The sequence below is a fragment of the Heterocephalus glaber genome, unplaced genomic scaffold (assembly GCF_053883595.1).
Source record: "Heterocephalus glaber isolate CG9 unplaced genomic scaffold, H.glaber_assembly_v1.0 deba00001479, whole genome shotgun sequence".
In the NCBI taxonomy this organism is placed as follows: Eukaryota; Metazoa; Chordata; class Mammalia; order Rodentia; family Bathyergidae; genus Heterocephalus; species Heterocephalus glaber.
The window spans coordinates 11201368-11225381 of NW_028258316.1; the positions used below are offsets into that span (position 1 = coordinate 11201368).

At 38.2% G+C, this 24014-nt stretch overlaps 1 protein-coding gene across 15 annotated transcripts in view; it reads left to right on the top strand.

Moving 5' to 3' along the window:
* Dennd1a (DENN domain containing 1A) overlaps nucleotides 1-24014 on the top strand; it is a 518837-nt gene that overhangs the window by 255070 nt on the left and 239753 nt on the right. For all 15 annotated transcript variants that reach the window (XM_087182787.1, XM_087182786.1, XM_013073588.3 and 12 more), the window contains one exon: nucleotides 4793-4903. In XM_087182787.1, the coding sequence (XP_087038913.1) occupies nucleotides 4793-4903 (111 nt within the window). The remainder of the gene's footprint in view (nucleotides 1-4792; nucleotides 4904-24014) is intronic.

Here is a 24014-nt window from a genome sequence, read left to right on the forward strand (position 1 = left end):
GCAGATACATTGGATAAGAAGTACTTGATAGGAAATAAGGAGAATGGTTATGTTGGCTTAGCTGTAGTGGAATTATGGTCCAGAACACTAGACCAAGGACTAAGTGGCCAAGTTTGACAGGATTAACAGTTCTTTAGAAAGAGTGCTTATCCTTTATTAAATGAAGGGGCCCTCTCTTTGAGAAACTGGGCAAGAGGACAAGTGTGGTGCCTGTAACTTGAAGTTTGGAGGTCATTGAGGTGGTTGTTCTTTCCCTCCACAAGTCTTAATTCATTATAAAGTCTTGTGATTCTAATTTACAGGTATGCGTTTTAAGTATATCTAAAGCTTTCCTCTGAATTGTTTGCTTATATATTTTAATCTTTTCTTCCCTGGAATATGATAATAGTTACTGGTTGGCCCCATCTCCTATTGGCCTGCTTCTCTCTTCCCTCACAGAGTCTCAAGATGATCTTTCTGAAACATGAATAGGATGATGTCATGATCCTTCAGCTCCCACGGAATCCAGCCTAGCTCTCCTGCCCCACTTCCCCTGCCCAGCTCTCCACCCTTGCCTCCATTCACCTGCTTGTAGCTTCCTGTACCTTCCTACCTCTTACTCTGCCTAGAATATGCTTTTTCCCCTACCTACTGAACAAGCCCCTGCTGGGAACCCCAGACCAAATGTCTTCTCTGTGGAACCTTCCCAGCCTCCCCCCAATCCAGCCAGTAAAATGAGCTTTCTCAGTCATCCCTGGAGTACCCTTGACCACTGTGCTTTGCATACCAGGTTTCTGGATCTCATGCTGCTAAGGGAGTCCATAGTTTCTCTCTGCAGAGCCACCTCCCAGGATGGCAGTGGACACATATGAGCAATTGAATTAAGTGTGTGTTGATTACTCTGTTATGGGAGATAGAACTAGGAGCTTGAGGACTTAGTCCATTGAATGGCAGTGCTGAGAGCATGAATAGCTTGTATCTTTTATGAATGTGAGCTCACAATGTTTGCTGTAGCCTTCTCCTCCCCTGCACTCTGACCTTACCCATCAGAGAAACAGTGGACTTACATATGATGTGAACACCTGTTTCTGGGTCCAGAACTCTGCCTCACCAATACCCTGATGAACAAACCTCTGATTTGTTTAGTGTTTTTAATAAATGCAGTCACAGATACCTCAAAGCTACCCTCTTACCTTCCACCCTCACCTCAGCTATTTAACCCAACTCCATACCTCTTTGTCCCTAGGCCATTACTAAGTAGTTGATCACTTCATCCAGCTTGGAGCTTGATTTTCTGAGGTCAAATACCATATCCTTCCTGATACGCCACATTGTCCCTCTGCCAGGCCATGTTTCTCCTATAACTGTTGGTGCCAAAGCCATGACGGAGGCAGTAGTTGTTAGTCATTGCTTCCTCCATTCACTACTTCATCCTGTCATCAAACTGGATGACATGATATATAATTTTACCCTAAGGGCCTCAGTCTAATGGGAAAAAAATACTTAAAATGGAGTTAGTTTAAGTTAGGGAAAATTGCCTTGGAAACACAAGGGGTGTTGGGCAAATGAGAAGTCCAGGAAGCCTTCCAGGAGGAGGTGACATTGGGGCTGGGTCTTGACAAGTAAATGAAAATCCTCAGGGCAGAGAAGAGCACTCTAGGAAGAGGAAACAGAACTAAAGGACTAAAGGTGGGAAAAGGCAGGGAGAGATCTAGGAAGGTGAGGCTTGGCAGGGCTCAAGCTGCTGGGTACTTAATGGCAGGGGAGGGAGATCCCTGTCTCCCAGGGGTTTTCTCCCAAGCCCTGTCTTTGTGGGAATGGCAGGTGCCCTGGGCCTCCCTCTGCCCCACATGCTGTCCCACGGCTGAGCGAAGTTTCTGGGGCTGGGGCCGTTGGCAGTTCCACCTGCTCCGGCGGGTGGCATCCCAGAAGGAAAGAGGCAGGGGAGGAAGCAGATAAGAAAGACAGCTTCTGTTTAGACACAAATATCTTGGTAATCAGCACAGATGGGATGAGAAATACCAAAAAAAGTACATGACAGTTTAGAGAGAATTTGGCTAAATGTTACATATTTTTTAACATACCTGTGTAGAGTCTTTGGAATAAGCACCTGAGTCCCTCAGGTCCTGACTGGGGATGGGGGCCTGCCTCAGTCAAGCAGTGTTTTTGTTTCAGGAACATTCCCTTCCCCATCCACAAAAGTATCCTTGTGATTTTTTTTTTTCTTCCACCAAAATAAGGCACAGGATTTGTCTCTGACGCTGTGTCTCCCTATTTGGATGGCAAGCTGTGTAACATATTTCTACCCAGCGTGAAGCTTCTTGGCAGACTCTTGAGGCCACGTTTTGGTGGCTTCAGAGTTATCTTTGGATCTGTCAAAAGTGCTAATGGGCTTTCTGGCCTTCTTTAAGCTCCTCATTTCTATTTTCTTTTTACTTCCATTCTCTCCTAAAAGAAAAATTCATGTAATTCATCAGCAGTTAAGCTTTTGCTAAAATGCTCAGCTGAAGGCCTCATATTTTTGTTTGTGAGAAGAGCTCTGCCATGTCACTGTCTTCTGAACAAAACCCATCCTGACATCATTAGCTCAGCGTTCCTCAGTCCACCCAGAGAGACACTTCTTGTCTAATTCAAACTCTCCTGGTGTTTATTTTGTTTTATTTTTCATTGAAGGTGTCAAGAGTAAGTTGGCATGGTGGCTAGAATCTGAGTTTTGGATTGAGGAGACCTTGTTTTGAAACTTGGTTCTGCCCTTTCTAGCTAGGTGACTTTTAGGAGACTACCAAACCTTCCTGAGCCTCAGTTTTGCCATCTATAAAATGTGCATGGTAGTGCCTATCTTAGGCTTGTTAGGAGAGATTAGAAAGAACACAGGTAAAGCACCCATTGCCAGGCACATAATATTACTCAATAAAAGGGCAGCAATAATTTTCAAAAGAAATAAATCCACCTTTCTTAGGACGTACTTAATCTTGTTTTGTTACTATTTTGAGGTTTTCTTTTTCCAAATGTAATTTTGACCTGCAATTTAGCGGTAAAAAAGAGCACAGACTGAATCATGTCTTATCCACTCACTGTGTGGCCTTTGTTGAATTATATCGCTCCTCCCAACCTCTATTTTCCCTTCTTTAAATGGGGAGAATAACACCTTGTTCAAGGAGTGATTTCAAGATTAAGTGAAATAATGTATATAAATCCCCATACATGGTAGTTATAGAAAGATATTAAAGAAGGACGAGATAAGGTAGGGGAAAATGTATAGGCTGTGAATTCAGATCTATTTCCTCATCAATGAATCTCTCCCAGACAGTTTCTCTGTCTCTATGTTAGAAAGAATAATACCCGACTGGAATTTTGTGAGAATTCCATAAGGTTACACATTCAAAGTGTCTGGTACAGTAACTGGCACTTGGTAACTACTCAGTATGTGGAGCTAGTAATTCACACACTCTGTATTTATAAACGTTGATAGTTAACCAAGTACTCCAGTCAAACAATAATAAATCGTAAGATAAATGCCCATTCTTATTCCCAACCCATAATATTGTTGAAAAGCATTTTATGCTATTTTGCATGTAAAATCTACCTGGTTTACTTCAATTTATGGGCTATAGATCTTTAATCATTATTAACTGCAGCCCCTGGCAATAGCATTCTTTCCCACCCCCAACCTCTTTGATTTGCAGAGGATTATACTGTGCAGCATTGAAAACCTGTAACATTTAAGAAATTAGCATATTCATGTGTGTTATTAAAGTCAGGTGGGTACAGAAAGGGTTATAGAAATGAAGCACTTTCTATTTTTTCTTAAACATGAAGAGTACCAATCTATAGTACTAATTAAAGAAATGAAGCCCAGGTTACAGAAAAAAAAAATCTAGTTAAAACACTGCTTTGTCACAACTTGCTATTTGTCTTTGGTTTTTTTTTTCTTTTGAGTGAAATACTTGGAAATTGTAAATCTTTGAAAATGCTTTAATTCTGGCTAAGCCATTTTAGAGAATGTAAGCTGTGGAGGAAGGAACATGAGCAGTGAGGACAGATGCATGCCTGGCCGTGGCAGCAGTGACCTATTAGAGGCAGGCTCTGTGCCAGAAGTGCTTCAATCCCTGGGGGAAGGTGTGTGTATAACACTTGGGACTGAACCTTTGCCCTGAGCTGCATCCCCAGCCCTTTTAATTTTGAGACTTGGTCTTACTAAATTGCCCATCCTGTACTCCAACTTATGATCCTTCTGCCTTAGACTTTCATAATGTTGGGATTATAGGCAGGTACCATCATCCCCAGCTGAGTACTTATTTTGCTTAGATACATGGTACAGTATATTGGGAAAGTTCTAGGGTTTGGGGTCTGAAGATTTGATCAGCAGTCTTGTCTTCATGGCTTTTTAGACCATTTGATCTTGGCAAATCTCTCTGAGCCTTGGTTTCTTCATTTGTAATTACATTGCAGAATTCCTGTCATTTTTACCTTTCAGAACTGATGTGAAGAGCAAACACAGTGTTGTACACAACCTCATGTTGTAAATTAATCACACAAAGACACAGTTGTTCAGACTGCTCATCTCTAAGGGTCTCTTCCATCTTTACATTTCTTGATTTTTTTTTTTTTGAGACAGGATGAGTGTTGGGTTTACAGGCATGTGCCACCACTCTCAGCAACATTTCCTGATTTTATACCTGAGTGGGATTTGGTAGAAACAGTAAGGGGAAGAAGAGAGTATGCTTTCTCATTATTTTCTGTTTCTCATGTAGATACTATTTGTAATAAGAAGCAAAGTAAATCACAAACCTTGCTTTCTGCTTTCTCCTAGAGAAATCTGACAGAATATTTTGTGGCTGTGGATGTAAACAACATGTTGCATCTGTACGCCAGTATGCTATATGAGCGCCGGATACTCATCATCTGCAGCAAACTCAGCACTGTAAGTAGGCCATCTTGAAGTGAGCTTTTCAATGACTTAATTTTAATTAAAAGACATATCAATAAAATTAAAGAAAATTTTAGGTAAAGCAATCCGCCCTAATTCCCCTCATGTAGTAGCACATCGTTTTCATTAATTATTCATGTTCTTTTACAGTGTCAAAGCATATTTCATTTGTTTTTGTAATTTTATAATTATAGTTTTTCTTTTGATTATGTGTTATGAACATTGTACATGTTTCTACATGAGCTTTCATTATTGTCAGTTTTTTGTTTTTTGTTTTTTTGGTACTAGGGATCGAACTCGGGTCCTTGCGCTTGCACAGCAGGTGGCCAAACCACTGAGCTAAATCCCCTGCCCAGCAAATGAGTTCTCTGTTTTTTGGTTTTTGGTGCCGGGGTTCGAACTCGGATCCTTGCACTTGCAAGGCTGGCAATGGAACCACTGAGCTAAATCCCCAGCCCCTAATTGTCAGTTTTTAAATGTCTATAACATTCCATTATACGTCTTTCACTGTTTTTTTCTTCTTGATGGTCATTTAGGTTATCCATAGGTAAATCCTCTGATAGATAATACTGCAGTGAACATCTTTCAGCTTCTTTTGACTGATGTAATTCATAATCTAAGGAGTAGGACCACCAGATCAGAGTCTGGTAAACACTGTGACCTGGCTACCAAATTGCTCCCCAACAGGCTATGCTTGTAAATATTGCTAGCTGTATAGTCTTTACCTTTTTGGCTGCAAACTTTCCAGAATTACGTGTGTTCATGAATTTGCTTTAATTTTGCTAATAAAGTAGATGCTAAAATGGTATTTTGGGCTTTCTTTAATTTTAATTTCTTTGGTTAGAGCTGACTATTTTCCATGGGTTTGTTTGCAAGGTATATTTTGTTAACATCTTTTTCCACTATCTTGTGGGGGGGTGGTATATTCTTATAAATTAGAATGAGCCCTTTATATATTGTAATAACTTTTGCTGTATGTATATTTTCTTATTTGTTTTTAGTTTTTCACTTGCTAAGTATAGTTTCTGTTTTCCTGAATATTTTATTATAAAATTCTTCAGCATCATAGAAGTCAACATCATTTTGTACTGAACACTGATATAATTTCAACTAGATTTTACCAGTAACAATTTACTGTAGTTGCTTTAGCATAAATTCATCCATCTATCTACCCATCCTTCACACCATTTAGCAATCCGTCTCTTACTTTTTTTTTTCTTCAGTGCGAGGTATTGACCCAGGGCTTCATGCATGCTAGAAAAGTCCTTTACCACTGAGCTATAACCAGAGTGCCCACCCCCACTTTTCTTTTTTCAATCCTATTTTCTGGTGCATTTCAAAGTAAATCATGGTCTTCAGTATATTTTTTCCTAAATAATTCAATATCTGTTTTGCAGGATTTGTTGTTTTAGGCAATACTTGCATACAAAAATTGCCTGGAAGTGGAATGTCTAAAATGCATCACTTTGTTAAAGAGAGGGGAGAAACTTTTGTGTACTGTAGGGGGGGTTCCGAATGAAGGACCTATGGGTAAAATAATTATGCATTTACTTGTGAATGAAAGGCACCTAATACTGAAAATTTCATGAGACTATTAGAGTTTTCTTTATGGTTTTCTTCATAGCTTCATTTTTGTATTTCTTGAATTAGTTGCTTGTCAAGAATTCACAGAATCCTTTTTTCTTTTGTATTACCTAGTATGTACAAGTCTAACATGCAATAGGTGATAAAAGTATGGCCTTTGTCACCAAGGTAAAAATAGCTCATGACATCAATCTCTTGCTTTAACATTTTATTTTACATAAATACAGTTTATAATCTCAGGGTATGGACACTCAGACTGAGCTGCAGAATGAGAATATTGCTAACCATATTTATCATTGCCTCTCTATACAGCTTGCATAGAACAAGGGAACATTGGGAAGAATCTAGCTGTTCCTTTGGGCCTTTAAACTGCAACCAAAAGAAAAGGGACATCATCTTGATAGAAATGAATTTCCTACAATTTAATCATGATATTTTGGGACCCTTAATATATGCCAGTCACTCTCCCAAGCACTTTTCCTATATTAACTCATTCAGTCTTCACTATGTTTCATTTTTTTATGTGTTTTTGTTTTTTTGTGGTACCAGGATAGAACTCAGGACCTTGCGCTTGTGAGACAGACGTGGTGCCACTGAGCTAAATCCCCGGCCCTCAGTCTTCACTATGATAGCTTTGATGGGTTCTGTTATTACTTCCCACTTACAGATTAGAAAGAGTGTTTTTTTTTTCTGTGTAATTTTGTTCGCATAAATGTAGTGGGTTAAACATACAGTTATTTCTGCTCCTTTCCAAAACTAAAATGAAATCTACCATAGGAATAAATTACAAACACAAAGAACAGATGCAGCATACATTTTTAAAATAGTAAGAGAATACTGTTATCAACTTTATGCCAGTATTTGAAAACTAAAGCATAATGGGGAGAAAAATATAATTTACCATAATTGACTCAGAAAGAAATAGAAGAATTGAATATGTCATTTAATTTATAGAAATTAAATCAATACTTGAAAATATTCACTGTATAAAACATTTAGCCAACATAGTTTTAGAGTTATGTTTTATCCGGAATGTTAAGGAATAGATCATTTCTATCCTAAACCAACTCAAATCTAGAACAAAAAGGGAGTAGCCCAGGTTTTCTTGCAATGCTTGTCAATCATGATATTCAATCACAGAAAGAGTCAATACAAGAAAAATTATCAGTGTCACTCATTAACGTAGTCCTAAAAATCACAAGCAAAATAGTTAGCAGATGCATTTAAAGTCTTAATAGCTAAGTTGAGTTGATTTTAGAAATGTAAGATTGAAGATCTGTTAATATAGCTTACACATTAATGTATTAAAAGGGAAAACTCATATAGTCACCTATAAGTGCAGAGGAAGCATGACCATATTCACAAATAGACTCAATATTTTGAATATGTCACTTCATTCCAAATTGATCTATAGATGGAATATGATTCCACTCACAATCTAGCAAGGCTTTACATAGTACCTGTCATGCTGATTCTAAAATTAATATGGAAAAGCCAAAGAAAATCAAGACATACTTCAAGAAAAAGATTAGGCTGTAGAAGCTTGCCTTACCAGACATCGAAATTTTTCATAAAGCTGTAATAATTAAGTTCTGCTAGTGCAGCAGAGATAGCTAGCCTGATAGAGCACCTAGAACCAGAACACATGTGTCTGGGCTCTTGATAAGAGTAGAGGCACTGGACAATATGTGGACAATAGATGGGCATTTCAGTAACTGGGTATACGTATGAAAAAGAAGGCAATTTCTCTCTTACTCATGTACATGTGTAAAGCAAAATTTAAAAATTTTTAGAAGACAAATTTCTCTGTGATCTTGGAGTAAAGTGTTTAAAGATGATTCAAATTATACATTGTATAAAGGAAAAGATTAAAATTAAAATTGTGGACCTGTGTTTATTAAAAATACCATTGAGAGACTGGAAAGACAAAAGCTGAGACAAGGGGGCTGGGGATTTAGCTCAGTGGTTCCACCACCTGCCTTGTAAGTACAAGGTCCCGAGTTTGATCCCTGGTACCAAGAAAAACAAAAAAACAAAACCAAAAAAAACCCAACAAAGACTGAGACAAGATATTTGCTATATATAAAGCAGATAGAGGCATAGTGTCAGAAATATATTAAGACCACGTTTAGAAAGCAGAAGACTTATCAATAGAAAAAATTGACAAAATACATGAATTGGTATTTCATACAAGAAATACAAATGGCTAAATAACTATTTGGAAAAATGTTCAACCACAATAATTACAGAAAAGCACATTAAAAACTACAGTGAACATACAATGGGTACACACTTGTAATCTCAGCACTCTGGAAGCCTGAGGCAGGAGGAGCACAAGTTTGAATCCAGCCTAGGTATCTTAGCAATGCAGGGAGAACCTAACCTACATTTTTTTTTTTTTTTTTTTTTTTTGGTACGGGAATCAAACTTGGGTCCTTGTGCTTGCGAGGCAGGCGGCAGAACCACTGAGCTAAATCCCTGCCCCGGAGAACCTGTCTTAAAAAAAAAAAAAAAAAAAGGGCCAGGGATTTAGCTCAGTGGTTCTGCTGCCTGCCTCGCAAGCGCAAGGACCCAAGTTCAATCCCTGGTACCAAACAAAACAAAAACCCTTTAACAAAAGGGCTGGGGATATAGCTCAGTGATCCTGAGTATCACCAAACAAAAATAAACCTCAGTATGGGCCAGGGATTTAGCTCAGTGGTGCCATGCCTGCCTTGCAAGCACAAGGTCCTGAGTTCAATCCCCGGTATCAAAATAAAAAATAAAAATAAAAATAAACCTCAATAGATTTGCAAATATTAGGTGTCTGACAAAGGTAGTTACTGCAACTATTGGACTCTGACCTTATAGTTTATAGTAAGTAAACTAATGAGTGTGGCTATGTTCAACAAAGCTTTATGTACAAAAAAAGGCCACACTTGGCCTTTTTTTTTTTTTTTTTTTTGTACTGGGGATCGAACTCAGGACCTTATGCTTGCAAAGCAGGCAGCGGAACCACTGAGCTAAATCTCCAGCCCCACACTTGGCCTTTTTACATATTTTGCTGACCCCCTAAGCTAGGAGGTAGATTGTACTACACTTGACCTTAGCCAAAAGGCTAAGAAGCGATTACTAGGAGGTAGATTGTAGGTTCTTAGGTTTTTTTCTTTAAATGTTGTTATATGATTTACATTTTATGTGCATTTATAAAAAATGTTTAAATTAAAAAAGATACTAGGAAAAAAAATAAAGAAAAAAAAAGATACTAGGTCCCTTTATCAGGCAAATTTAGACTCTCAGAGCTAAGAGACAAAGTAGTTCTTGTACAAAGGTTAAGAATCAAAATTACCCAAGATTTTGTCATTCTGCAAACCAAAAGACAATGAACTGGTGTCTTGGGCTTCTAAGCGAAAGTGATTTCTAAACTAGAATTCTATACCTATCTAATAGAAGCCCTCAGAAGAGTCCTAGCAGCTCCTACAACATCTGTCAACCTCCTGACTTCTTTTCTCTGAACTCTGCCTTCCTTTTGTGGATGAACTGTAGGTCCTCCCTAGGACCAATCACTCTGCTTATCCACTTGCCTTTGTTGTAAAGTATTTATTGTGACATTATCATTGGCATATGGGGATACAGCAGTGAACAAAATAGACAAAAGTCCCTGTCCATGAAGCCTGTATTCTAGTAGGTAGATCCCCAGTAAACAAAGAAAGTTAAACATTAATGTACAGTAGCTACTGATAATTACTAAGGATTAAAGAAAAGTGAAAGGGGATGGGAGTGGTAAGGTGACAGGTATTCCTGTGCTTTTGGGGGGGTGGGGTACCAGGGATCGAACTCAGGACCTTGCACTTGTGAGGCAGGCCCCGGAACCACTGAGCTAAATCACTGGCCCTCCTGTGCTATTTTTAAGGCAAGGAATGCCTTACCGAGAAGATGACACTTCTGCTTCCTTCTTGCCATCTAAAGGAAATTGCTTTAGCAGTAAGCTCTTCTCTTCTACATCATTATTTTTCCTCTCTACTGGCCCATTCTTATGGCAAACCAAGATGCTTATAGTGGCTCCCAACAAACTTAAAAACAAAACAAACTTCTTTGGACCACTTCCTTTTTATGGTTTTTTTCTTTGTTTTTGATTTGTTTGTTGGTTAATTGGTTGGAACTGGGGATTGAACCTAGTGCTTAGTATATTTGTGCCAGGCAAGTACTCTGCCATGGTGCTACGCCCTCAGTCCCCATTTATCCCATTTATATTCTCCCTTTTAAAACAGAATTCCTCAAGAGAGTTATTTACTTACCATCTCATTCCTCTTCTTTTATTCCCCCTACACACACACTAAACAGATTTTGTTCAGGTCACCAACTACTTCATATCAAATAAAATTAAAATTAGTTACCGCTTGTAAAACTCTTAGAACAGGGCCTAGGATGTAGTAGTAGTAGTAGTAGTAATAGTAGTAGTGTGTGTGTGTGTGTGTGTGTGTGTGTGTGTGTGTAGTAAATCAATAAATATTATACTGAGAAGTCAAACTTTAATGTTTAACTTTGAAACTAAGAGGTAGTTATTTAGAACAAGGAGATAAATCCTATGTTGGTTGTGATTAGTTTGTGTTAAGGGTAAAGAGAGTCATGAACTGAACTGTTGCCTTTCAGTATAAGCCTCTACTATTTTTTTGTTTTGTTTTTAAGGGTATGAATATGTATTACTTTGATGTTTAAAAGGTTTTTTTAACAAATAGTTGATGTTTCACTGAGCTCTAAATATTACTGATTGACCATAGATAGTTTTTGCACTGGGGTGGGTGTGAGGGTCTTGTAGTAGCTCATGTGCAATCAGCAGCATCCTGATCAGTTTTGTGGCATTTCTGTGAGGGGAAAGTAGCTAAGGAGACATCAGGGTTGTTTTTTGTTTTGTGTTGTTTTAAGAACTGATCTGCTTAAAAAATGTATAATTGATATTGTGTAATAGGAAGAAAAGATCTAAAGGAGTAGGGGAAGGGGGAAGGGGAGGGGAAAGGAAAGAAAGGAAAAGAAAAAATATGAGAAAAGGAAAAAAATGGAAACAAAGTCTTTGCAAATAGGGAAAGGTGAAGGGGGTGAAGGGAGGGTGGGGAAGGGGAAAAAATGAGAACCAAGATACATCATGTAAAGGTACAATATCCTAATAGTGAATGTAACTGTATTTTATACCTAAAAGATACCAATAAACTTAATGGAAAAAAAAAAAGAACTGATCTGCTTTATTTTTTAAAATTTTATTTTATTAGTACATGTTTGCAGTTCATGCAGTTTACAATCATTTGAGGGAGTGGTTATGTGTACATATTACAGCTTTCTTTTTTTTAAAGGAGACATGAGTTTTATTCAAGCCTTTGGACTTACCCAAATTCAGAATTTAAAAATTTTCCAATTGTTGCCTTTTATTTCCTCAGTAGGGGCTTTTCATCATCTCTTGAACAGGATGGGATGGGAGATGCAAAAGCTATTTCAGCCCAAGATGTTCTGATGACCCTCTCTTGGCAGATCCTGAGATGTCCTGTAATACCTTGACAAACCACATTTTTCTCAATTTTGTTAGATAAGATGTGGGCTTAATGCTTCTCAGAGCCATCAAGTATCTGAAAGATAAAAGCTGTTGAACACTCCAGAGCTATCTTCTGTAAAACTGCACCAATAGATACAAATCCAACAACATTTAGTTCAGTCAGGTAATGTACATTCCAGGGTATCTTGGTCAATAACTGGTGATATTCTGTATAAGAAAAATGTAAGTTTTTGTTCTCTTGGCTCAGTTAATGTATATTGATTGTTTTCCTTTATAAATGATAAATAGGGAAGGCTTAACTAAATCTTGTTCTCTAATGTAAATACTTCAGTGTGATTTCTTGTAGCACGAACGTCCCATTTTTCTTCCATACTTTCAGATCTTAGTTTAATTCATACTGCTTTCTGGAAATCCTGTGGATAGCAGGTAGGTTGAAAACAAGACCTTTATGAAGATGATTCCATGTAATTCCTTTAGCACTCTTAGAAGACCAGCATTTTTCCTGTTTTCCAGAGCAGGCTTTCTATTTGGAGAGGTGGAAAAATTTGCCTAAGGTCACATCCTAGTCAGTGGGAGAAATAGCCATGCAAATGATTATGATATTGTGTCAAGAGGAAAGTGGCTTTTAGAAAGGAAGAAACATCCAGGAATCATACATAAAATGAATCTTAACTCTTTCAAATTCTTCTCTTAGTGAGAAGGTTATGTTTATTGGGTGACACTCTTTTTTTTTAGAACTCTTGTGCAGAAACTGTCACAAGCACCAGAGACACGTTGTTAGTAATGTCTGCCTCACTGAAGGAATTTGAATATTCTTATAAAGAGCCAGAAAGATACTCTGAGCCAAAGCTGGTGGAGAAGGTGCTGATGGAGCTGGGTAATACTAGTTTGGGTCAAAAATAAGATCCAATCATACAATGATTTAAGAAGTATTTTTGTGTAGCAATTTGAGAGTTTCTTGTGTAGCTTATAAATAGCTACAAGACTACCAGAACTACACATGAATAGCATCTGCAGAATAAATGTGTAGAACACCGTTACTGAGATGTATATGTGATACTTTACATTGTAGCCCCTCTAGCTCTCCCCTACTTTTAAAACGTCTTTCAATTTAACCTTTTTCAGCCACATACTATGTACCAGGCACTGTGCAATCATATAATATATATGTATATGATTATCTGATTATCATATTTTTTCATTAGCTCTTATGACAGCCCTAGGAGCTAGTTTGTTTTCTTCTCCTTTTGCAGATGAGAATACTGGCACCAGAAAGTTGAAGGCCTTGTCTAAGATGAGCCGCAGAGATGGAATTAAAACTCACTTCTCTTGGCTCCAGGCCAGCGTCCTTCTGGCTACCTCATACTGTCTCATTGGTAACTCTCCATTTGTCATGAGTTCCCTATGACACTGTACTCAGAGAAATATTCTTGGCATAATTCTCTCGACCAAGGGTCTGAATGACAGAAAGAACCTCAGCCTGTGGTTCTCTTCTTATGCACAACCAAGCTTTTCACTTCAGATTTAACGAGCCCCTTCGGTGGGCCCAGCACCACTGTAGGCACTAGGGAAATAGAAGGCTGATGGGTGAATTTCTAACTGGTACACTCCCTCTGTTAGCCAGAGCTATTTCTCGAAACACTATTCAGTCAGCCCACTCTCTGAGCATCATTAGACCCCACCATCTCCCTGCAGGATAAAACAGCCCCAGTGGGGCCCCGGGACTTATCTATTCCTCCATGCTGTGGCTTCAGGGTGCATGCACTGCACTTCTTCCAGCTCTTGTGTGTCACAGTCCTGATCACCCTGTATAATTTAGAGGTAGTGGATAAAGTTTTGAAACTGAGACTGTCTGATTAAGTAATGAGAAAAGCATATTTACTTTCCTAAGGAATATGTATTTGTCTTACCCAGTAACTACTTTTTTTTTTTTGGTAACGGGGATTGAACTTAAGACCTTATGCTTGTCAGGCAGGTGCTATGCCACTGGGCTACATCCTCGGACCTCCAGTAACTGCTTTTGAAAACAAGTTCTTAGGAAAGAAGTACTGTTTAGGAACAAGACCATTACCTAATTAATTACGTCTCCATACTGAATTGTTTGTGTGGTTCTCATAACTATGAAAAAAATTTTTGCTTTTCTGATGACACTTCATTTAGGGAAGAGGACAAAATAATTGAATGTAATTTTCCCATCAATTTCTTGTTAACTAGGTAAACAAAAACTCCTCCCAGAGAATGTAGGATTGGGCAGGACCCAAGTACTGGTGTCCTAAAGCATGGTGGGTGATACTCTGTCCCCCTACCAGCACCCTCAGTTTGGGCCTGTGCATATGCTTCAGTATTCGAAGGAAGGACTGCATACTTTCCCAACCTTGCCTTGTCCAGTCCTACCCACTCTCACCCACTGCCATTGACAGAATGCATTGTCTGAGCACCATCTGGTCTTGTGACCTAAAATGGACCAGTTTGTGAAAAGGGCAGTTTTTCAAATTTGACTTCCCTTTTACTTTTTTCCCAATGAACTCCACCTTTCTGTGGCTATATCAGCCCATATAGTAGGCCAGGCACCTAGATGATGTATGTAAAGCTTTCCTAGTTCTTCTGGACTATAAAAAGCTAATTCTGTTTGCTTATCTGTAGCCCTTGAAGCAGAGACAAGAGTGGCAGTTTAAGGAGGTTGAAATACTGGACAGGAGCCAGGGCCTCTTTGCCTGCACACTCCACTCTGCATGTTCCAGGCGTAGGAACAAACTGCATTATTTTGTTTCAAACTGTGCTCAAGGGAAGCCAAGACCTTGTAACTGGAAACTTCCCAAACAGTGAATTCTAAGACTAAATTTGGTGTTCTATTTAAAAAATAAAATAAATCGAACATTTTGTTTGTTCATCTTTTATATGTTAAAAGAGAGAGATTAACCTAGTTCACACTAACAATCTAAGAAGAATATTCAAGGAAGTGAGAAGAAAACTAATCCTTTTGGTGAAGAGGGAAATCCTCAACAAAATGTAATGAAGTGGCATGAAATACAGACTCTGCAGCTAAACTTGTAAGTGGCATAGCCTCTCTAATCTCCATTACATAAAATGTTATTGTGGCTCAGAGAATATTAAAAACTTAAAAATAAATGAAAAGAACATCCATTGACAGGACATAGGAAAAAAGATTGCTATGTTTTATTTATGTAGTTTTTCTCTAGTTTTTCAACGTAATATAATTAACTGCTTTTTAAGTATATTCTTCATTTAATTATGGAATTTCTTCTTGCTCATTTTGAGTTGCCTTTTGCTCATTTTGAACTGAAACCAAAGTGGAGAGAACTTTGAGATGTTATTGACTCTGTAATATAATTTGTTTTGTTTTTTGATACTGGGGATTGAACTTGGCACCTTGCACTTACGAGGCAGGTGGCAGAACCGCTAAGCTAAATCCCCGGCCCTTGTAATATTAATTTGTGATCCTTTGATACAACCAGCCATGGTCTTCTGGTTTTTACCTTTCTCTCCTGCCTCTTCTCCTTTCGCTTCAACGAACATTGAGCATCTACTTTGGACTAGACACAGGATTTAGATTGTCTGGGATACCCAAATGCTGTTAGCATCATCCAGAGAACTTGCTAAAAATGCAGGTACCTGGGCAGCACCTCCAGTCTAGTCCAGAGTTCTAACATGGAACCAGGGCATGGTATATTTTTTAGGGTTTCCCATATGCTGATATACAACCTATAGGGAACCAGTAAATAGTTCTGTAAGGCAAAAAACAAAATATATTCATTGGTGGTTATTATTTTGCATCATTAGACTAATTTTCATTTTGGGAGTACATAATAGACAGGTTTGTTTAGAAGACATTTATGAGTACAGATTAGTATTATAAAAGTTCTTTGTTTTTCTTCATGTTTCTCCTTGGCAGTGCTTTGATTTTGCCCTTGGCTAGTCTAGAGAAGGACATTGCTAAATATAATCTAGTCGAGCTGTCAGTAATGTTAGGGAATGCCAATGTAGTCTACCTAGTGTGACTTTGGGTACATGTGCATAAATAGATTTAGAAAGATGATATTTCATTTTAGACATTTCATTAAGAACATGATGACCAAGAGCTTTATTATTTTAGTAATGTGGGCAGTTTATGAAATAAATGTGTATATTCCTTAGATTGTAGGACTGATGGCTTATTTCTTACATGACTCTTGTGAATCAAACTTTTGGCAAAAAAATGCTAATAGGTAATATTCAAATCACTTACATCTTAATATACTCAAAAATCCCTAAACAGTCACTTTGGCAAACATGTCTGAGGCTTAGGTAAGGAAACCTGAGCACGTATTATGTCCTAGGACGCGGAACCAAAGGCTCATAATTTTCTCTGTTGTTTCTGGAGACAGTGTGATATGAGAGTAGGTCATGCAGTTGTGGGTTGGTCCAGACATAATGAAAATTCATATTTTTGCTTTTTTGTTGCCTTGATGGCTACACAGAATCTACTAGTTACATACATCACACAGCGTTGCTGGTAATATCTCCTCCCCTACTCCTCCCCACCACAAGACAGCAGAGCTTGGAGAAAAAACATCAGACTTCAAATCAGAGTGGTTTTGTTCAATTTCTGCCTCTGCTGTGTACTTAATCCTCCCTGCACTACTTTCTAGCCATATGAACATGGGCAAGTTGACCCCTGAAGTCTCTGTCCTCATCTATAAAAACAGAATAGTAAAGAACTTGTGATCATGGATATGAAAAATCATAGCCCAGCACTGGGCACATAATACTCATTCAGTAAGTGTCACTTGACAAAAATCTTGCCTTTACAGGCAATAACCTCCAATTTGGCTCTCAGAGACAAAGATGATACAAACTGGGAGAGTTCCATAGATTCCACTGGTATAGCTCGTGGCAGTGGATGATGAATGAATCCAAGCCACAGAGAATAGTCTTGGCAGCTCATGGGAGATTTTATATACCTACCTGCCCAATTCTCACTAATCACCTAGTCATTACTAAATGGTCATTTCTTCTTCAAGTCTTCTCAGACTGAGCCTGAGTGGCCCAAGGAGCCACCTTGTTCACTTGACCACTGTCCCACCAGGCTTGCCTGCCAGCAGGGAGAAACACGGGCACTTTTTCCATCTTTACCCTCCAGGCTCTGACTGCTCTGATGCCTCTATCTCTGTGCCGTGGGATGCTTGCCCCAGGCAGAATTAGGGATTCCTTCTTTATACCCTGACATACTTGAACCTGTATTATAGCACCTCTTTCATAATACTTTTGTGTTGAAGTTGATTGTTTGCATTTTGATCTTTCTCTCTCTATTTTAAATTGCTTGAGGGCATGCTGTATACACCTAGTGGATACTCAGTAATTGTCAGATTATTGCAGATCAGAGCGTAGAGGGAGTTTCATGTGACATAAGAGCATCGTTTGGTTCTCATCCTAGCTCTGTCATACGCTCTATGACAAATGCAAGTGTCCTCACCTCTGAAATGGGGACAATAATGTTACCTACCTCATAGGGCTGTTGTGAAGATTACATAAGTTAAATATATGTGAAGCACTGTCCTTGGTGTTTAGTAGATAATAAATCCTAATTAAGTGATTATAATAGTGGCTGTTTTACAGCTTTAGTCTCTGAATTTATTTTCACTTTCTAAGACTGGATTTCACCAACAAAACTCCTCAGGGGAGAGTTAATTTCCTTCCTTCCTTCCTTCCTTCCATGAAAACTTACCTCCTGAAGGTTCCTAGGTTCATTCTTTATATATACACACCTGACAGATAAGTATTCATGAATTACTGGTCAGTTATGCTTGCCTTCTTTTTAAAAATGTGATTCTTTATGAAAGCTGTTATATAGACCCATTAGCTAAACAGATTGTAATCTTAGAAATATTTACCGGAAAATGTAAATAGCTGCTTACACCAGATTTGAGGTGGTGAGCAGATTTCTTCTTACTGCCAACTTTGATCCACTGACAGTGTTTGCTTGCCAGGAGGGATCCTCAGGCCATATCCTGACTCCACAATCAATAACATCTCTCACAGACACAGAATAGAGGAGTGGCCAATACTTGCTGTCCCTGTATTTAAATGAAATGGTATCAGTCACATGTAAGCTTGCCTCAAAATGAAAAAATAGCTCACTCCTGCTGCAGTGGACTTCTTTATAGTGTATTTTATCACACCATAGTTTCCTTTGGTAGCTAAAGCTTTTATTTAGTACTTTTAGTTGCTTTGATGTTTTGGAGTGTCAAATCTTGGCAGGGAAGCTTATTATCTTGGTTAATAACTTACTCTAATTACTCTAGCTAGTAGGTAGTTTTAATTACTCTAGTAGGGAGAGAGAGAGAGAGAAAGAGAGTGAAAGTGTTTAAGTAGACAGTGCTTGCCTGAGTAACTTTCTCTTGACTGAATAATACTGCTCTTAGGGGAAGGCAAGACTTTCTTTTTTTGTTTGCCCTTTCCTTTTCCCAAAGGATAATGGAGAAGGAAGAGGTAAGATGAGTTCCACCAGACTAGAAGAGAAACTACTTGAAAATTCCCCTATCCCCCTAAAAAGAAGCACTTCATCTTAGCTTCTAAGAAAAGTAGAATATTCTTTGTTCTTTTTCTTCTTTCCATTCATAAATTCTACATCTATCTCTACCAGAAGGTTCTTTGATTTCTGAGGCTAAGTTGCCTCTTTGCTAAGCCATCATTAATAGTTTTTTGTTTTTGTTTTTGTTTTGGTACCAGGGATTGAACTCGGGTCCTTGCTCTTGAGCAGCAGGCAACGAAACCACTGAGCTAAATCCCTGGCCCAATCATTAATAGTTTTTAAAAGCCAACTCTTCCCCCTCTTAGTGAACACACTTGTAAACATACTTGGAATATAGCTGAGCCATTTATAATGAAAGGTTTTTCTCACACCTGTGGAAGGTTGCCTAGGTTAATTTAGAGTTCCTGAAGATTTTGCTTAAAAGTTTTTGCTGATTTTACAGTGGATTTTCCAGTTGAGAATAAATCGTAATCAAAAACTAAGACCACAACACTGTTTGAATAATGGTACAATTTATTTCCTGATGACTACAAAGATGGTTTGTAATTAAATAAAACAATCTGGTTATCAAGTTGAGAAAGCAAACAACTTTCCCAAGACACATATTTTCTACAACTATTCTATATAAGATGATTCTTAGAATAAGTAGAATTAAAATAACCTGTCTTGAAAGTTAGTAATCTGGTGGTCTTTCTCTAGTCTTTGTTTGATCCATTTTTTTGATGCATGGAGAGAGGACATCCAGGTGCCCTAAAGCCTGCAAAGCAGGTGTCAGTTTGATTATTTAACATTCTGAGTTCTAGGATATGAACAATGACTGTGAACATCTGATTTTTTTTTTTTTGGTACTGGGGATCAAACTTGGGACCTTGCACTTGCGAGGCAGGCAGAACATCTGATTTTTTTTCCTCCAGCTTTTAGAACTTGGAATCTCAATACTTTTTTAGAATTTGCAATTTCTACTTCTGATCTATGAAGCAGTTGCAATTTGTTAAATGTCTGGTAATCTTGCCTACCATTTCTCATGAATTTCAGCTGGAGGCATTCTAACATTTCCACCACCCCCCCAAAATAGCTATGCAGCACCTGTTCTGTGTCAAGCATAGGAAGAGATAAGGAGAGGCTTTGAATGTGGTCTCTGTCCTTGTAGAGTCTCATGCTCTTGTCTCCCTAATATCTCCTTCCTCTGAGATCTTCAGCATGTCAGGGCCTTGGCATGGAGGAAGGCTGTACCCTCCACAGTTTGGGGATGGAGATAGGGGTGGATGAAGGTGATGGTTCTTAGATAGATCATGAATTTGAGGTGGGTCCCTGAATCTACAGAGAGGAAAAAGCAAGACTGTAGATTTACTTCTGCATGGTCAGTATAGCTGAAAAAGAGCAACTGAGGCAGAGGAGGAGCATTCTTCACCTCAAAGGATGGCAGTTCCTCTCGAATCATGAATTGTTAAGCAGTAAGGGGCACAAGTTTTTGGTAGTCCACTTCTCATTTTACATATAGAGGAAAGTAAGAAGGAAGTGGCTTACTCAGATCCAAAAGAGAGATAGTGGAAGACTGTGCAAGTATGTGAAAGGAAGCATGACAGAAAGCAAGATTTCAACTACTCTTAAGCCGTACTTTCAGATAATGTGAGCCTAAGATGGCATGTAAACCATTCCCTTTTACTAACAATCTTTACTTCCTTGTCTAGAATTTCCTGTGGATTAAAGACACTGCAACACCTTAAATGTGCCTAATCCCCAGGAAATGATCAGCTGTGAGTTTGTTTTAAAAATGATTATTTTCAAGCTTAATACTTCCATGCCTTAGGCATGTAATAAATTTTGTGTGTTATTTTTCTTGTTAAAAAAAAATAAAAGATTCTTCTTGTTGCTAGTATTTTGTCCTAGATGTTTGGTCATCTAACAGCAAGGCAAATACATATATCTACATAGTTGCAGTCCCAACTGGGACAGAACCTTATCCGTTTCAGAATCTTCAGCACAGTGGATGGCACAGGGGAGGCTCACAAACATTTTTTGAGTTAATTTATGCATTGTGGAAACAGTGGGCATTATAGTTTGACAGACCTGGATATGAGTCCCAGTTCTGTCACTAGCAGTGTGGCCTTGGACGAGTTATTTCACCTTCAAGACTGTTTCCTTCTCTGTGAAATGTGGTGAAAGTATACATGTACATCTACGTGCACATTCCTTTGAAAGAAAGCTTTGCAAGGACCTCAACCCCCAGCATGGTTCCTGGCACATACACTATGGGGATTTTTGTTGTGTTTTTCTTTTTCTAGAAGGCTGGCTTCCTTCCTTCCTTCCGTCCTTCCTTTCACACCGGGAATTGAACTGGGGACCTTGAGTTGCGAGGCAGCCACCAGAACCACTGAGCTAAATCCCCAGCCCGTGTTCTTTCTTTTAATTCCATGTTAAATTGCAGAGCTGCTGTTAGGAATCAGCCAAAGCATTGGGACCTTAGATTTTGACAGTCTGAACATTATCTGTGAGAATATTTTATTTTTAAAAATAAAGCATCCTTGTGATTTTCCACCTCTACCTTTGATCATGCTCCATTCATATCCTATCCCCACTGCCTTCACTGTTTCCCTCAGCCTCTAAAAAAACTAATGGAGAAATATAGAAAGCTCCAAGGTATAACTAACCTTGTGCACCTTTAATTGAGGACAGAATTTGCTAAACTGTGGCCAAAAACCCACCAGTGGTTTACTTTACAATCTGTGTCCTGGCTAGACTGGCTGTTGCCTGTATAATTTGTCTAGTTTTGTCTGGAATCTTAGACTATTCAGCTGCTTCAGGGCAGAATCTTTTGGGGTGTCATTAAATGGGATTGATAATTGGTTTCTGATGAATATTCATTGTGACTAATGACTTTGGGCAAATTTTACACATACTATCTTTCTATTTTCCTACTGAGTGAGATTTTGATAGGATCATTTTCCTCAACTTGCACTTTAATTAAATATTCACAATACCCTTTGTTGACTACACTTCACTTTCCTTACTTTAAAATTTTGTTTTCTGTAAGGTATGGTCATAATTCTTTAAGGATTCTAATTTTTTGGAAATGGGGGTTAGAGTTATTTTTAAAAGAAGCAGCTAGTGATACTTTACAAGACATAATGTATTATTTCTGGCTAAGCATAGACATATAGTAAGACTTTTCTTAAAGAGTAAATGTATTATTTCTGGCTAAGCATAGACATATAGTAAGACTTTTCTTAAAAAGTAATCAGTTTAGGGCCGGGGATTTAGTTCAGTGGTTCCTCCGCCTGCCTTGAAAGCACAAGGACCCGCGTTCAATCCCCGGTAACAACAACATCAACAACAACAAATAATCAGCTTAGCCATTATTCTTAAGCAACAATGCAAATAATTTGTGCCATTTAGTATTTTGGAATAGAGCCAAACAGTTCCCTGTTTTGTTTGTTTGTTTTCCTAATCAAAAGGGTAGAATGCGTTTTACTCCAACTGGAGAGATCTGGCCCTTAGAAAATCCCCTAATGAAATGATCGAGTAACTTTAAAATCTTGATTTTTTTTTAAATGAAGGATAAGTAATTATAAAATCCTGGCATTTAGCTTGGTGGACTTATTTTGAAGTTAAGGAAACCTGGAAGAAACATTGTCTGAAGATTTTGACCCCAAACAATTTAAGCTAAAAAGAAGTAGATGATCAAGTTCTGTTTCAAACAGGACCATCCTATGAAATGACTGTTTCAGAGAATTATAAATGAAAGCATGAGATGATTCTTGTGTTTTATAGTACTTCATAGGTTTTTAAGTGCTTTAATAGGCATATTATTGAATGAATAAATAACTCAGTTTTCCAAAAGTAGCATATTTGTATGTCTGAATTGTTACTGTTTAGAATTGGAGTCATATGTCCCACTCTGTGGGACTCATGAAAATGTTAGGACAGTATTGTTGAAAGCCAAGCTACTGTGTTTCTATTGTATACATATTCAAAGTATGAATTGTTTTTATTTATTCAGGACACATTGCATTAACTAGCATTTGTGTATATGCTGTGCCACCGAGTACATGGAGATGAAGAAGTAACAAATGGCATATAGTTATAGTCTAATTGATAATGGGACATATGCCCAGGGGAGCCAAAGAAAGGCTTCAAAGAGGAGGGTAGTGCTTGTGCAGAGTCCCGAGTAATACAGGCGTTTGTTAAGGGTACAAATCTAGTCTAGTTCGGAGGATAAGTGAAAGAAAGAGTCTATAATTATTCCTACACCTACAAAATGATATATTCTAAGGGAGAACTTGGAGAAGGCAGTTAAGACTGGTGGTTAAAACTGGTGCTTTACAGGTAGACTGGGAGCTGGTGGACACATCCTTTCCGAGTCATGCCCGTGTGACTTCTGAGCAGGTAGTGAAGTAGCTGAGCCTGCACATTAGAAAGAGCACACTGGCAGCTAGTTAAAGGATGAGAGGGGATCCAAAGCTAGTGTAACCTTCAGCCTGACTTAAGGGTAGAATTGGAGTAAGTTGGTCCATCCTCCATTCATTTGACAACAGCTGAAACCCTGAAGGGATTCGTCATATATGTGTACATATGACAGGCTCCTTTATGAAGAAGCCTATAAAAAATAGATTGAGAAGGATGGGTTGGACCTTGCAGTTGGCACAGTTGCTGGGAGCAGCTCTTGAGTGCTTGCTCCTGTTCCTGGCATGTACCTGATGTAAAGAACAGAGTCTGAAAGGAAAGGAGGTAGGGGAAGGAGTGCTTTAGCTTTAATACACAGCTCTCACAACTGTGAAGCATCAGCAGAATATCCAATTTAAAGCTGTTCGTATTACACTAACCTCTGGGATTCTTTTAACTCGGCCTTGGCACTTCACTCTTTCGCCACGTAAATGTCCTTCTGTCAGCAAAAGCCAGTTAACAGCTTCCAAAAGAGGCAAAGTCCTCATGGGAACAGGCTTCCCAGAAACCAAAGAAACATTAAAGAAAAAACACAGAAAGAAACATGTGTTGTTGGGTTTTGTCACTTCATAGCTATATCTCCAAAGGTTGGTTTTTTTCCCCTTCCTTTTTGCCATATTGAATTTTGTAGCAAGTTGTATCCATTTTTAGTGTTATTTCCAAAATTTTTATGTCCCAAATACTAATTTTATGATACAATATCTCTAACTCTTAAGAAAATAAAAAAGGAATATGAAATAGGAGCATGTCAAAAGAATAGGAAGAGGAAAGATTAGCCAGTAAAGAGTGCCAGAACAATTGATTAACTATGTGAAAAATAAATTCTCACCTCAGTTCTTAAAACTAAATTAATTCCAGATGGATTAAAGAGTTAAATTCTAGGAGAAAATTTCCAGGACTTTCTCAGGATAAAAGTAGTGGAAATCATCATTAAAGAAAAAAATTGTCTACGTAATTATTTAAACCTTCTCTTCACTCAGAAATTCAAAGAAAATAAAGGATAAACTATTTTCAAAAACATT